General features: G+C 40.1%; 2 protein-coding genes across 3 annotated transcripts in view; both read left to right on the top strand.

Moving 5' to 3' along the window:
- On the top strand, nt 1–8,985 carry LOC127373454 (annexin A4-like). Its single transcript, XM_051417932.1, is given in 16 exon segments — nt 1–128; nt 2,329–2,512; nt 2,515–2,667; nt 2,832–2,869; nt 3,038–3,181; nt 3,306–3,393; nt 3,534–3,628; nt 3,770–3,883; nt 4,134–4,224; nt 5,846–5,925; nt 6,075–6,131; nt 6,221–6,314; nt 6,475–6,570; nt 7,170–7,228; nt 7,360–7,482; nt 7,590–8,985. Coding segments are annotated over 15 exon segments (1,467 nt in total). The 5' UTR covers nt 1–128; nt 2,329–2,337; the 3' UTR covers nt 7,650–8,985.
- Nucleotides 8,986–12,977: 3,992 nt separating this feature from the next.
- LOC127372959 (disks large homolog 5) overlaps nt 12,978–16,387 on the top strand; it is a 31,796-nt gene continuing 28,386 nt past the window's right edge. For both annotated transcript variants that reach the window (XM_051416914.1, XM_051416913.1), the window contains exon 1: nt 12,978–13,774. In XM_051416914.1, the coding sequence (XP_051272874.1) occupies nt 13,477–13,774 (298 nt within the window). In that variant the 5' untranslated portion in view covers nt 12,978–13,476. The remainder of the gene's footprint in view (nt 13,775–16,387) is intronic.

Here is a 16,387-nt window from a genome sequence, read left to right as displayed (position 1 = left end):
GCCGCTTAACCGAGCAAAGGTTATTAAGTGCAGGACGGAAACAATGCTGAGGACCCGCCCCACCTCCGAACTACTCTCTGCCGCTCACTGCTCGTCTTCTTCCTGGATCTGAAGCCCGTGTCTGAGAAGTAAGTGACTCCAGTTACTCTTTTCTTTTTTTTTTTTTTTTTGAGAAGCCCGTGAAATACTAATCCTACGCCGCGTTACAGGCGACAACGAGGTTCAGCAAAGGACCTTTAATAGGATTTGCGCCGACTGTTAGCTTGATTCTCTGCCCGAGGAATGTAGGGAATTAGCCTCGCCCAATTAAACAGACACAGCCGGTGTCGAGCTTGACAGTAACAAACGTGGAGCTTTCTTCATATTTAAAAGTTTTAACAAATAATGGCCTCCTGGTACTCTTAACTGTATCTATCTATAACGTGTTAGTCCTTTCTCCCAGTGTGTGTTCATATTGGGTGCTAAATGCTAAACAGTAACTTCCTCCGTGAGTATTATGTAACGTTAACGAACCGCAGAGTAGATAGAAGCTCCCGGAACATCAAAGAAGGATGTTTGGAGTGAAAATAAACATGAGCAAGGCTTGGTAGCATTTGGACCTTTTTTTTATAGTAAGATTATACTTTATTGTTGTAGGCTTAAACAAGAGTAACGTTACTGTGAAAGATTTTAGTTGTAGCTAACAAACACGGGCCCGTGATGCTGTCGTAGATTTTTGGTGCTTTCCAGTGTTCTCCGTAAAAATAAGTAATGTAACAACAGTGTGAAATCTGTTTTTGTTTATCGCTTTTCTTTTGAAATTAAATACGTATGTGACGGATATTTTTAATATATTTAATTAAAACTTTGGACTCGTTCTTATTTTTAAAAAATGCATCGAAGAATAGAAAGAAGAAACTGTCAGGTGTAATTAATGCTAGCAAGATGCCAGGTTTTTATTTTATGTCAGGTATAAATCAATCTGGACTTTGACTTTCCTACTCGTTTTTAACCAATCCTGGGGTCCTAAGTCTGTATTGTGATGGAGATGCTGGTATTTACGATTACACTTAAAAGCCTCACCAGTCCTTAAAGGGTCCAAAGGAGAGGGCTGGAAACTTGGGCGGGGGGTGTCAACAGTCAAAATCAAATGCCCTTCAAGAAGTCACCCAGCGTGTTTATGTCCATGAAAGAAAAAAAAACGTCTGAATAATTAAAACAACTAAATTGCGCTAAAGAAATTTGAGTTTTACAGCTGAATTGTCTTTGTTTGCATGTAAATAACTAAGCTGTGTTAACAGAGCCAAACTGTGTACTGTACCTTTGTGTTATCAACTGATTTCTCCCAGTAGCTGGTTTCTTGTGTGCATATAAACAAAGTGAATTTCCACTCACAGATTATGGTTAATGACAGCGGGCAGACCTGCAGCTGTAATTAGTATTTTTTGCTTTTTTTTAATGACACTGAGGCACCTAAACAATTATGTAATTTCAACAGCAGCTCTGCAAATGGATGGGATCCCTAATGTGTAATTTAAAAATGTTTGGGTCCCTTGCTAGTTTGCAATTATGCAGTGTTTTTTCAAGAAAGGGGAAGAGAAACTCAAACTTCATTAAAAGCTGTGAGCACCCCGTATCATAAGGATCTAGGCGGATGGAAGTGGTGAGTTTCTGTCGTCATAATGGAGAATTGGTCAAACAACCTTGTGTGTGTGGAGTGAATCAGGAAGAAACTCAGAAGGACCTCATTCTTGTCTAAAGTTGTGGCTTATTCATTAACTTACAGAAGTTGTGGGTGGAAGGTAAATCAGTTTATTAGGGTTACACTAATGGATGCATGGTTGGGTATCAGTTTGTCATTTATAGAGCACTGTTTGAAAACTTTTATATATGATAGTTAATGGCATTTTTGCTGATATAAGATAGATTTTTGTGATTTTAGGTTGTCTAAATGTTATTTTAGATACCATTATAACACTACTGAACTAACTAATTTTGAGCAAATAGCTAACTTCTACTAACTACTACTAGTAACTGCTACTTCAGCTTAAATCAGCTACTTAAAATCCCTTTGACACGTTCTTGTTTGTATTGGTTGATTGTTTACAGTCTGAATGAATGCGGCACACACACTGTAGTAGTCAAACCGGTAATTGTTGACCATTGACACTCCATTTTCAACCTCCATCCCAGTACCTCTGGGGCTTTTGAAAAGTATCACTGGAGCAGTTTATGGGAAAGGATCAACATTTAAACTCTGAATTTCTGGGAATGTCCTGTGTTCAAAAATAGGCATTTGCTGGCCTTCATACGTCAAAGTAACAAGCCATAACTTCATGTCACCTCCAGGTTTTGAAGATGAGCTACCCAGGATACCCTCCTCAGTCCGGTGGATACCCAGCACAGGCAGGGGGCTACCCACCTCAACCAGGGGCTTATCCCCCCCAGGCAGGTGGCTACCCACCGGCAGCAGGGGGCTATCCCCCCCAGGCAGGCGGCTACCCACCCCAGGCAGGCGGCTACCCACCCCAGCAGCGTTCCCTCCCGCAGCAGGTGGCTATCCTCCAGCAGCAGGCGGTTACCCTCCAGCAGCAGGGGGCTACCCTCCCCAGGCCGGTGGTTTCCCTCCAGCCGCTGGATACCAACCACAGCCTGGAGCAGGAGGTTATCCCTCCATGCCTCAAACAGGTGAGGCTCCAAAGTGTTGATTTGTATCATAGGGATTTATATGCAGTATATCCGTATAAATGCAGCCAAAGGTTACAATAATATATATTAATGTTAAATTATTATAATGTATATTTCTTACTGTGAATTGCTTTTTCAGTGTTATGTCAATACTTTCTTTGCAGGTGGAGGCTGGGGTGCAGCGCCAGGTGGCTACGGAGCGGTAAATAAACTCTTTTGTCACAGTGTCACGTCACTGATAACATATGGACTGACTTAAGATAAAGCTCTCATTTGCTTAAATCACCTTATCTTCACCAGTCCTACTTGAACCTTGTTTGCTTTGTATGAAGTTTGACACCATGGACTTACAGCTCTTTTCTGTCTGCAGCCAGCTGGAGCTCAGCAGGGATACCCAGGGGGTCCTGCCCCAGGCCAGCCCATGCCAAGTTATCCTGGAGCCCCAGCAACTAACCCCTCTATGCCTGGATATGGAAGTGGTGCTCCGTCCAACCCTCAGGCACCTGCCGTCCATGTAAGAGGCATTTGTCTTAGGACTGCTCTGAAACTCTGTTCCAGTGCACATACAGCTACCTTTGTAACTGTTCTATATTTTATCGTGTGATGTTTTTATTTATAATGTTTTTTTGTATTTATAGAAAGGATTCAGGGGATCTATCAAAGACTTTCCAGGGGCAGATCCACTGAGGGATGTTGAAGTTCTTCGTAAAGCTATGAAGGGTTTTGGTCAGTATTCGATGTTTACTTGAATATGCTAAACCCGTCAGATGTATTGTCACTTAACACTGATGAGTATTGTATTTCCTCATTCAGTTTTTTTTTTTTTTTTACACATCATAAATTGATTCAGAAAATGTTTTGCACAGGCACTGATGAAAACGCCATTATTGAACTTCTGGGAAGTCGTAGCAACAAGCAGAGGGTTCCAATGGTTGCAGCCTATAAAACAACTTATGGGAAGGTATGTTTTCTAATCTAGATTTTTTTGTAGTTGAAATTCATGCTGCTTTTTTCATGCCTTGGAATTATTGACCTCATATGGCAACTACATTTAGGCTGACTTTGCTCTCATGTTTTTTTTGTTCTTTGTTTTTCCTCTCAGGATTTATTCCACGATCTGAAGTCCGAGCTCACTGGAAACTTTGAGAAACTGGTTCTTGCCATGATGATGACCCCTACCCAGTTTGATGCATCTCAACTCAGAGAGGCTATAAAGGTTGGAAGCTCGAGTTGCTCTCTCAGCGGATGCTTAAATTTTGGTTTTGTAGTCCAAACCGCATTGTGTGACTCATCATGTAATAGGAAAATAAGAGCAAAAAAAAGAAAATCCTATGAGTGCAAGGCCAGACAAGTTGAGGGCTGAGTCATGGCTGGTGACCTATGAATCTTCACAATTTTTACTCTCTGAAGCAGGTGTGTCTTTGAATGTCTTACAAGGCTTTTCGATGTGTGGGTTTTTTTTTTAGGGTGCAGGAACTGATGAAGCTTGTCTGATTGAGATCCTTTCATCACGCTCCAATGCAGACATTTGTGAAATCACCAGAATCTACAAAGCTGGTGAGTTCTGACCTTTACATTGTTAAAAAAAACATTTTTAATGACTGAGCCTTGTAACTGTTCCCACTCCCTATATATTTCTAAAATAACTTATACTTGAAGAAAATAAACAGCACTGAATAACATTTGTTTCATTTAAACATTGATTAGATCTAAGGCAAAAAGTCTGTTTTTGAGTGAAGCCTTGACCCACTTACGCCAAGCAGCACAGAGCAGATCGCATTGGGAGGAAGTTATAGTGTCAGTTTTCTAGATAAAATGCGTGCACGTGCAGTCCAGATTGAATTTCACACTACGGCCAACATTGTGGCACCAGGCCAGAAGTCGGTCAGTCAGGTCAGAGGAGACTTGGAGATGGAGAAACACACCGTTATGTATCATTTTTATGTACAAAATATACAACAACAACGTCAGGCAGACCAGATGCTCTGAAGATATACCACATCAATGATCTCATAAAGCCATGCCCGGTGGAATTTCAGGGTTAGTAAGGTGTTGATCCACCACATGCCGCCAGAACAGCTTCGGTGCACCTCGCCAGTGAAGTCTCTGGAACTCTACTGGAAAGATGTAACAGCGTTTTTCCAAAAGATAGTCCCTCATTTGGTGTTTTATGGTGGTGGAGGTGGTGGAGAGAGCTGTCAAAGACGTCGGTCCAAAATCTCCCATATGTGTTCCACTGGGTTGAGATCTGGTGACTGCAAAGGCCATTGCACACATCATTTTCATATCCCTCAAACCATTTGGTGGCCCCTCGTGCCCTATGGATGGGTGGATTGTCATCCTGGATGAAACCACTCCTATCAGAGTAGAAATGTTTCATCACAGCATAAAAGTACTCAGAACAACTTTGTTGCTGTGAACCTTCCCTCTAAGGGGACAAGTGGACCCAAACCACGCCAGCGAAATGCCCTCTACAGCATAACCGAGCCACCAGATCCCCTCACTGTGGGGGTGAGGCATTCAGGCCTGTACCGTCCATTCGGTGTACGCCACACATGTACTCAACTTGTCGAGAATATGGTGAAGGATGACTCACTTGACCATATCACTTTTTTACACATCTCTGTAGACCGGAGCCACTGAACTCTCAAATGTGCATTCATCTTTGTAATGAGGGGTTTATGCACTGCAGCCCTACTATAACATCCCTCTGGCACAGTCAGAATCCACTGGGCCAGCTCAGCATTTTATATAGGCCACAAAGCATGACTGGATGTGCTTAATTGTACCATGTGGTCCACCTGCGTGGAAGCTACTGCATTCGTTATGTTTCTCCACTCAGTTGTTGAGGTCTTCCCTCTAATTTGTCATCTGTCTGTATGTATATATAGACAGCCTGTGTTGGAAGAGTTTGAGTGACTAAAACATTTTATGTATTCCGCATGATCATTGTTTAAAATACAATACAGGCTCATCTGTTTTCAAATGCCTGATGGTCTTATGTTACTCTTGTGCGGAATAGTTGAAGGCATGTTAAAATGTGTTTTGGTTTTAGGTCGGCAAATTTTACCATTTTATTTGTACCTGGATCTTGGATTGTGACCCTGTGGTGTATAAACACAATGCAAATGTTATGCAAATGAATGTATTTTCCTAAAAAGCAACAACTTCCTTCCAGAGTACGGGAAGAGCCTGGAGGACGCCATCATAAGCGACACCTCTGGTCACTTCCGCAGGCTCCTGGTCTCTCTCTCCCAGGTAGCTGCTGCACATCTTTACCCCCTGATTCACAATGAGCTCTCACAAAACCGATTACAGCTCATGTGAACTTGAAGTATTGACTCTGCCAGTGTAACCCGCCCATGTGATGAATGTTTAATGAGCGCAACTTGTCCTCCTCTTTCTAGGGAAATCGTGATGAAAGGGAGACCGTTGATGTCTCCCTGGCCAAACAGGATGCTCAGGTACTGGTTTGAAGTTGATTTGTTGTAACACTCTTATAAAAGAGAAAGTTGGCAAGCCTGATCATGTCCCCTCTTTAATTTGGGTACAGAAACTGTATGCTGCCGGGGAAAATAAAGTCGGAACTGATGAGTCTCAGTTTAATGCCATCCTGTGTGCTCGCAGCAAGCCTCACCTTCGTGCAGGTGTGTAATTTCAACATTGTTGTATCCCCCCCCCCCCTCCCCAATCTCGTGTAGTTATTTTTTCAGTGTCATAACTGCACGTTGACCTTTTTATAGTACGCATTTCACATGTGTTTTCAAATATTATGATTATCTCACCTGTGATTCTCGCCTTTATTAGTCTTCCAGGAGTACCAGCAGATGTGTGGGCGAGACATTGAGAAGAGTATCTGCAGGGAAATGTCTGGCAATGTGGAGTCTGGCATGGTGGCTGTGGGTACGTTCTTTCTCTCTTTTTCTCTTTTTTCCAAACCTCAACCAAACTGAAGTGGCTTTCCAAAAACATGTTGAAGCTTTAAGTATATATTGAAGTCATTGGTCAAAGAGTTTGTTTCGGAAGGGTTTCCTAGCCAGCCTAAAAATACCCCGCAGATGTAAACAGGCTACTTTTTGACCTAAATGCCTTTATACTTAATACTGCTCAATGATTGTGGGCTGAGTCAGACTGTAAACCACAGAGCTACAGCTATCATGATGCTGTAGCGCTGTAAGATTTTGTGCAAACTATGCAGTGCATTTAAGTTAGTTTAAATAGGCCATACCCTAAAGAATGTGTTAACCAATTACAGGAAACCAATACATCTTAAAATAAATGTTGGGGGTATAGTGTGAGTGGTACAAAATAGTTTTTCACAATAAAAAATGCAATTGCAGAAGAAAAACACTTTGGCAGAGGCATTAACAATAAAACAGATTAATTACAATAGCCACCTGTCTTTCTGTAGTGCATTTATGATTCGGTTGCATTAAATTTGAATGTACCTTGAGCACGCCTCATACAAGACTAACCTATTTACATATGCTCCTTCTTCCTAGTGAAATGCATCAAGAACACCCCTGCCTACTTTGCAGAAAGGCTCCACAAGGCCATGCAGGTACGTCTGTCGTTTATCATCACATTTTATTCTTAATTATCACACCCCAGCGGTTTTTTGCACCGATGTTGCAGTGGGAGTAGATTTCACTGCTGCAGTCATTGACGTGTCACATTATGATGTGTTAACAGGGAGCAGGGACCAAGGACACAACCCTCATCCGTATCATGGTATCTCGCTCTGAGATCGATATGTTGGACATCAGACAGGCGTATGCGCAGACTTACGGAAAATCACTGTACACTGCCATCTCAGTAAGTAGCACTAACCACGTTATTATGCTAGTTTCGTTCTTTCCTCTTTATTCAATACATTTGTGGAATCATTTGAAATTAATATTGATTTTTGCTTTGTTTCTCAGGGTGATACTTCCGGGGATTACAAGAAGCTGCTGCTGAAGCTGTGTGGAGGGAGCGACTAAAAGGAAAGGAGGATAACCCATCAAAAGGACAAAATATGTCCACACTGAAACAATGTTATAGGACCATATATCACCTCTGATGCATGTAGTCAAAGTTAGTTATCCTATAACAACAGTCAATCATTATAACTTTTGTATTCTTCTCAGTGTCATGATAGACTTTGTTTTGCTACTGTATTGAAGTAGATGATTGCCAAATAGTAAATATATTAATATGAATATTTTTTAAAAATGCAGTAGATGGCTTTGTCATTGCCGGGAAAGAAATGTGACTCCTAAAAAATCATTATAGCTATCCTAACTATAATATAGAATAGTATTTGAAATGTCCAACAAATGGCTAAACTTCAATTTGTAATTTATCATTAAAGAAAAGCTTATTTGGAGGAATGGTAAAAGTTTCAGGAAATTAGAGAAAAGATGCAGAACAAGAATGAGTGTTCATTTATGTAATATATAAAGTACATGTAAAAGAAAACATTTAGTACAATATACATACATTATTATCTGTGTTACTGAGGTAAAGTGTACCTCACTACAAGCATTTCAGCAAGTTAATATATACAAGGTTGTGTGTGACTTATTATGCAAGTTTTAGCAAATTCAGTATTGCTGAATGTCACACAGAATAAATATTATCATTTAATGGCTGTTTAACTGGTGACAAATTCCAGGCAATTTTTGAATGTAAGAAATGAAGATCTGCAAATAGCATCTCCTCTATCTTTGTGTCAACTAACCAGAGTTTTAATCCTGCTTGCTAATCTATGCAAATTAGCTGTTCACTTTAAATCCTTTTATATTAGCTTTAAAATACGCTTTGTTTGGTCTTGAAATGTAAACCTATTCAATCAGCACTCAGCATGAACAGACAGTGTTGCCTTTTTGCTGAAAAGCCAAAGCCTAAAGACAGATCATGTGCCTTCTTGTCAGGGCTGCTGTTGAGAGCTAGTCGATGTTTCACTGTGGTTTATCTTGCAAACAATCAATAATCATTGCAGAAATATAATTCTCTAGTTCTCAATATTTTGTTTACAGTGTTCTTTACTGGTTTGTATGTTTTGCTGCCAGTAGAGGGCTCTTTGTGCACATGAAGTCATTTCTCATGTCTGTGTGATTGTTTTTCCTGCTGACTTAGAGTTTGGCTTTAATCTGAATATCCTTTGCACTAACTCTACTTTACAATCATCCTTGTAACATGATAATGATTGAAATTTAATGGATTTTTTTTTTTTTTTTTTTCAGTATTCTAACATTTTACCATTTGATAGTCGCAGTCTCTTGAGACTTGGAAACAGCCACTTCATTCCAATAAAAAAAAAAACATTTTGGCATATCCGGATTGTCTTTGTGAAATGGGATCATGTGTTTTGTATGAAACATTGACTGTGGATTTTCTGCTCTGAGCCGGGAACACAATGAGCAATTTGCATTTAAAAGCCAGTCTCATTTTCAATACCTTGGTCTGGATTACGACGAGTGAGTCCCCCCCCCTGCTTCAGCCTCACGAGCTGCACGTTCAGTTAAAAGGTGCGAGTAATGTGGCTTACATAAGTGATGTCTCTGTGCGTTTTGCTTTGCAGCTCGAGTGATATGGCTTTTCTCAATGCTATAAATAGTGTCCATATTGGAAACACGGATGTCCTAAAATCTTCTTTCTGTTGTGCTCACTGGCCTTAAAGTGCAGCCTCAAAGGGCCTGTGATGGGGAGACAAATGACCTCACCGAGCCTCACTTCTTCTACACCTTCCTCGCTTCACTATTTTTCATACACACTCAAAATAAAAAGCTCCAACCAGCTGAGACAAAAAAAAAGGGATGAATATTTGATGTTGGTGTTTGTGTATTTTCTCTCTCGAGTTGAGATTGTTTTCCGTGATACCTCCTGAAATATATAGGTCAAAAGGAAATCAGGAGAGGGGGGCTCTCTCATTTGGCTTTTACTTTTAGAGACAAAACAGAACACTTCCCTGATCCCTGACTTCTAGAAAAAAGTGCTTTAATTATTAACATGTGGACGTGATAGCAGGATGCTGCACCCTGTCAGGGACTTTATCACGTACACACACATGCAGGGGATACGCTGTCTTATTAGAGATGTCAGCACATGTGCGTGTATGGGAGTCGTGTCAATCAATAGTATCCTTCCGTGTCATCAGCACTAGTGGGAGATGGGAGCTGTGAAGGTCAGCCTTTGATTAGCTCTTAGCCCTCACACTTCCCATCGCACCCCTGGAGTGTTCTCTTCTTTTCTTAAATGGCAATTTGAATGATTTTGGTTTGAAGTGATTCATCGCAAGAAAATGTGATTCAAATCTCTTAAAATTGGAAAATGAAATCAAATAATGGTAATAATGGTTTAATAATGATGATGTTTAACCACTATTTTTTTTATTTTTTAATAATTTTGAATTAAACGATACCTAAATGAAGCATGTTGACAACTGATAAACCAACTCTATGTCTCATTAAAGGTTTTTTCAGATAAAACATAATCTGCTCAAAAATCTAATTTTGTGAATCTACTGAGATTAGTCCAGGTTTTTTACCTTAATTCGCACGGCCATCACTGGACTCTCATGTTAATGCTGTCTTACACACAATCAGTAAAAGTAAGTATTGACCAAATTGTTGGTTTCCAGTGGATTTTCTCCAGCCGTCCAATGAGGAATGTGCGGTTAAGTGACATTTGGTTGCCAGGGACATAATCCCGCTTTAAACTTCATGAGTGCATATAAGCAAATTACAACCCTGAGGATTAGATGAACAACACATAATGAGATGTAGCAGCAGATATCACTATCCAGCCTGCAGAGTTGCAGCCTGCACAGCTTGAGGTTCATCCTCTGATATTTGGCAAAATAGCAGAATAAAACCCGTCCAACCTGTCCCTTTTATATTTGTGTGTGCAGGCTACGTACGTCCAGCAGAACAGGCTTTGAAGAAGAGCAGCGCACTATCTGCCAGAAGACAACATATTACTCTAAGAATGGCTTCCACCTCACTGTTTTCACTGCAAAACAACAGCATGAGTTTCAATCTACTGCAATGGTTTATGTATTCACATAATTCCTAAACATTCCTAGTTTTCTTGGGGAGCACCAAATGGATTTTCCCTGCAGGAAAAAGAAATGAGTTGAGTAGTTACATAACCACTTACATTGTTAAAGCTGATGTGCTAAACTTAAGTGGGGAAATGTATAGGCACAGTGTGTACCGCATTAAGCTTTAAAGCCAGGCCCTTTGCACTCTAGCTACCTCCAGATGAGACTCACAATCCTCATAAAGGCAATACACTGAAGCCCCTTAATAATAAAGAGTACTGTCAGCAATTATGGTAAATGAGCTCAGAATAGATGTCCACATTCAGCATCTCTACATTTCAGCTGTCTGCAGTGAGGCTACAGATGGGCTCATATTGCTAATCCTACATAAGATTTTTATTGTCTGCGTTTAGATCATTTGTTTCTTAAGGATATTAATCTTATGTGACGTCTACATCCTTTGAGATCTGATGGATTATGTGGAGTAGAAGAAAGCTCACAGGGCAGCAGCGGCAGACGTGTCAGGAGTCAATCCACATGTGGAACAGGCATCTATACGTTGTGGAGGTATGCAATGTGCTCTAAACGTAGATGATTGTGACTGTGAAATAAAAGCTATTGGATTTCCCTTATAATAAAATAATAGCCTATTCATAGGTGCATAATACATGTGCTGTATTGATAACTGAATTCACAACAGATGAGGCTTAGGGAGGCAAAGCTCAAATCAATAAATCCTGTAATATTTACTTAACTGTTTTACTGTTAAACAGTTTGCTCAATTTTTTTCACCAACAGAATCACCAACAAAGAGAAAATATAGACTGTACATATTTTCTCTGCATGTAGTTTACCCTGATACTATGGAGCTTCAACATGTTCAACCATACACATTTAGTACAGATGTAAGAGATAAGAAATAAAGGCTACAGTACAACGAAGCCACTGATATACGTATCTCAGTAATAATATATATCAGTAATAATCACCACTATAAAGAAAATAATAAGATGATCATTGCAGCCATTAGAGGGGCATATGAAGGAGATCATATAGGATCACTATATGAATTAAGAGCAGTGGTTCACAAACTTTTTGGCTTGCGGTCCTCTAAAATGAAGAAAAGTCCACTTGTGACCCACTTATTATGGTTTTAGTGTGGAATTGTGAACCAATTCTTGCAGTTTTCCTTCTCAGATTTCATTATTATAATGGATTTCTAGGGGCCTGAAGAGGTTAAAGAATCCAGTATTTCACAGGAAGAAAAACATCAAATAGAGAAAAGTCATAAAACAGAAACATAGTTTTGTGATTGTTTGAGATATTTCTTCTTTATTATCCCTTTAATCTTCTTGTGGCCCTATGTTGCATAATGCAGATATATGATTGGCCATCGATCGAGTCATCACTCTTAACTACTAGCACACTTTGAAAATGTTCTTAGGTCATCTAATTTTTTCAGTTTGGGTACTTTAAAGCTAACTTGAGGTACTTTGTACTCCACAACAGTTCAAAAGGTTAGTTGACAGTAGTAAAGTACTACTTACACATAAAATCCAATAATATAGTAAACAATATAAGACTCACATGCACTGGTGGAAGAAGTACTCACATCCTTTACTTTAGTACAACTCCTGATTCAAAAGGTTACTTGAGTAAAAGTACATAAGTATTATCAGCAAAATGTACTTGAAGTACCACAAGTTAAAGTACTGTCCTGGGTAAAGTTCAGTGTAGATTAGTGCATCATATCATAATTAATAGTCCATTTGCTTTTATGTAAAAAGTAACTATAAGTGTCAAATAAATAAAGACTAGTTGGCTATAAATTACAATATTTACCTCAGAAATGTAGTAGAGTAGAAGGATAAAGTAGAATAAAATTATACTTAAATAAAGTAGAAGTATATCAAAGCTGTATTTAAATACAGTACTTGCTCACAGGGGCCATGTTAACCAGTACTTTTAATATTTAGTTATATTTTCCTAATAATTTCACTTGTAATGTGGTATTTCCACCAAACAAATGCTCCATAACCTTCCTGGAAAAATATTTCCCCTCATTATTCATTTAATGTAATGTATTAATATATTTTTTTCTTAATGGCCCTTGTGGCGGCGGGGAGCCAGGTGCGTCCATAAACACACACACACACACACACACACACACACACACACACACACACACACACACACACACACATACAAATAAAGCCCCGCCTACGTTTACCTTAAATGTCCATTGCACGGAAATATGATTGGCACACAGAGAGCTCCAGCTGCTTGAACGGTGAGACATGGCGGAGTTTGTGGTCTGACAGACAGACAGGCAGAGAGAGAGAGAGAGAGAGAGAGAGAGAGAGAGAGAGAGAGAGAGAGAGAGTTTTTCCACACTTTTCAAACATGTCGAAACAACTTGATTTCAGGACGATACTGTCTCCGTAACACAGCGGAGCTTAAAGAGGCAGACACGTCTTTTTGTTTTTTTTTCTCTTCGTCTTCGTCTGGAGAGGACGAAGCGGGGGTTTGGGAAAATGTGTTGTCATCTTCGCGCAGTCAACAGCCTTGGGCAACAAATATGGCTACTTCTTGTGTATCCTTCAATTCGGGTTGAAAACCGTCCCAAGTGGGCCGAGCGGGATAGTTTCGGGGAGTCGTCGCCACAGTTTTAGCACGTAAGTTGGAAGTTGACCGCACAGAAAAAAGATTAAGTGAGCTGGATTTGTCCCCGAAGCTGGTTCGGTTTTTAAAATAAAGAGAAAGAAAGAGAGAGAGAGAGAGAGATGGAGCCAAAGCATAAAGAGTTGTTGGAGAAATGTTACCAGAACTTGGTGGAGTCGATAACAGAAGCGGACCGAGTGGTGGATGTTTTGGCTCACTGCGGGACCCTCAGCCAGTCTGAACGCTACGAGCTGGGACACAACTGCGCCTCCAACTCGGAAAAAGTGGACCTTCTCCTGAAGATCCTGATAAGCAAGGACAGAGACCATTTCGCAGAGTTTTGCACGGCCCTGGAGAAGACTCACCCTCACCTGCACTCTGTGCTGCTGAATGGTACCGGCCCAGTGGATCACACAACTGGTAAGAAGGGGGCAATAGGACCTATCTACACACACACACACACACACACACACACACACACACACACACTATGTATTGAAGTAGGTTAGTATGGAAGCTCCATTAGAGTGATGTACAATATGTTTTAGAGGACTAGTGTGTGTATTTTGGTTATTATCCAACCTGTTTTCGATCCTTGCTCTGAGCATGATCTAACTAACATTAGGGTTATTGACCATATGACAACTTGATGAAGGGCATGACTTTTCCTTTGGGCAAGAATAAAGAGAGGGAGAGAGAGGGGGGGGGGCACACAACACAATCATGTGACCTGATGCTTATTTACACTCACACTACTGTGCTTGTTTCCTTTGCCATGTCACTAAAAGCACAGCCTGCTAGTCTTGTGTGAAAGCATTTAATGGACCTAAAAATGACTCAAACAATCAATGTAGTGACAGCAGGGCGGCCTGAAGTGGTGTGTGTGTGTGTGAGAGAGAGAATCAATAACCCACTGTCAAAGTCAAATGAATGAGCGAATAATTAAATGTGTGTTAATGCACACTGTAGACTGCAGGAGGATAATATAGTGGAGAATGGAAGACGGCAGTTTCATTTGTGTCTTGGTACAAAACTAACTGCCACTAACTAACACTTATTTTCATTATCAATGAATCTGTTGGTGACTCTTGGGGCCATAAAATGCCAGAAAATGTTTTAAGGTGGTAATCACAAATCCCAGAACCCGAGTCGATGCCTGCAAATTGCTTGTAAGGCTGTGACTAGCAGTTATTAATATTATTGATTAGTCTGCTGAGTAGTTTCTTTATTTACATGAAATGTCAGGACAAAATATCCCAAGGTGACGTTTTAAAATAGCTTATTTAATCTGAACAACAGTCCAAAACCCAAACTTATTTAGTTTATTACACAAGGAGGAGGAAATGCTTGAAAAATAACCATGAAAAGCAGCCTAGTTGCTGCTAAATTTTCTATTGATCTATTAAGTGACTTATCGTTTCATCTCAAACGCATCAAATCCTCACAATTGAAAAACTGCAAACAGCAAATGTTTGGCAACTCAACTAATCAATTTACCATTGACCTATTTCAGCACTCTGCAGTACACAGTTTCTGTAGTAAAATGTATTCATTTCATATTCATATTTTGGGATGTATTTACTCTTCTGTGCAGTTTATTTAGTGTAATATGAGAATAATTTAGTCCTGTTTGCTCACAAAAATATGCCACCGTCTCCTCTAAATATGTTTTTCTTCCTCACAGCTGAGTCCTAAAGCTACAGAAATGCTCTTTTTATGATGCTAATACATTTGTCATCAAATTCACCAAACCGGTGATTATTTGTCATATTTTGAGGACTAAATCCTTCATTCATATGTGCTATATTTACCTAATATTCAGCAGCAGCAGCAGCAATGGTACATGGCCCTTGCTCTACTTCACCTTTTGCATTTCAAAAGCAACATTTGCATTGCTTGTTATTTAGTTCACTCTCAGCTATCGTGTCATACTCAGTGAGCTGAATGGTGAGGTGTTAATTATGCATTTATTCTGCCCTCATTATTTATAAGAGAACTGAAGCTGCAGAATGAGTCCATTTTTCTAAGCTTTTTCATTTTTGCGCCGCATTTCACAATCGTGCACCGAGTCTAAAACTGATAGGCTTTCTGCTGCTGGAGAGGTTTGCACATGACGTGTTCTGGGTTGGTTTTAGTAGTCTGGTGTAGTCTGCAGCTCCTTGTTGGTAGTCACACAGGACGCAAATGGGCTGAGCTGCCTCCTGCTACTGGGCAGACAGGTTCCTCCACTGCGCAGCCAAAAGAAGGGCCTTTCCCCGGTAAAACAGTAGCTTGTTACTGCCTATGTTTTTAAATAATGTGCACTGTCAGCAGCCTGGTCGAGCTACTCCCCAGTCACCCACAGTCCCAGAGGGGTGAGGGAGCTAGATCATCTTTGAAATCAAAACAATGTTAAAGAGGGAGGGCATCTTTGTTAGTTAAACACAGCAGGCAGTCCCATGTCAACAACCGAGATGCTAAAAGTAGCTTGTTGAAATGATCACCGAGCTGCAAGAATTTCACTGTGATGTGAATAGGATGCATGCTTGCACAGTACTTAAAAAGGTGTGTATCCCCAAGGGCTCATTTGTTTTGTTTTTTACCAAGATATTCTATAGTTTTACCCGACCTTTTGTTTACAGAGTGTTCTAACCTATTCTTGAAAAACAATAACATGACGGTAGCATATCATAAGGGTGTGTATCGTGGCTGACGTGTTCGCTTTGGCTGTCCTTGGGCTACTGCGAAATAAGACTGGATGGTAGGTAGTAGGTTATGTTTTCTTTATAATTTCCTTCATTCTTGATCTTCTCCTTATTAAGGGGGAAAGATGTAAGATGTTTCAATCATGTTTTTGCAATGGGCTATTAACACAGACACTAGTTTGCATTTTATTGCAGAATCAAAAATTATTTTTAGTTGTTTCATACCCATGACTGGGCCTCATCAGGCTTTACTGTGGTAGATTTCAAAGGGTATTTCTTTAAACAAGACTTCTGCGACAGCCACGCTTGTGACTGTATGTGGTTATAACGCTCATGTTAAAGAAATCCA

This window comes from Dicentrarchus labrax, unplaced genomic scaffold (genome assembly GCF_905237075.1).
Source record: "Dicentrarchus labrax unplaced genomic scaffold, dlabrax2021, whole genome shotgun sequence".
In the NCBI taxonomy this organism is placed as follows: Eukaryota; Metazoa; Chordata; class Actinopteri; family Moronidae; genus Dicentrarchus; species Dicentrarchus labrax.
This window is presented reverse-complemented; position numbering and strand designations above follow the sequence as displayed.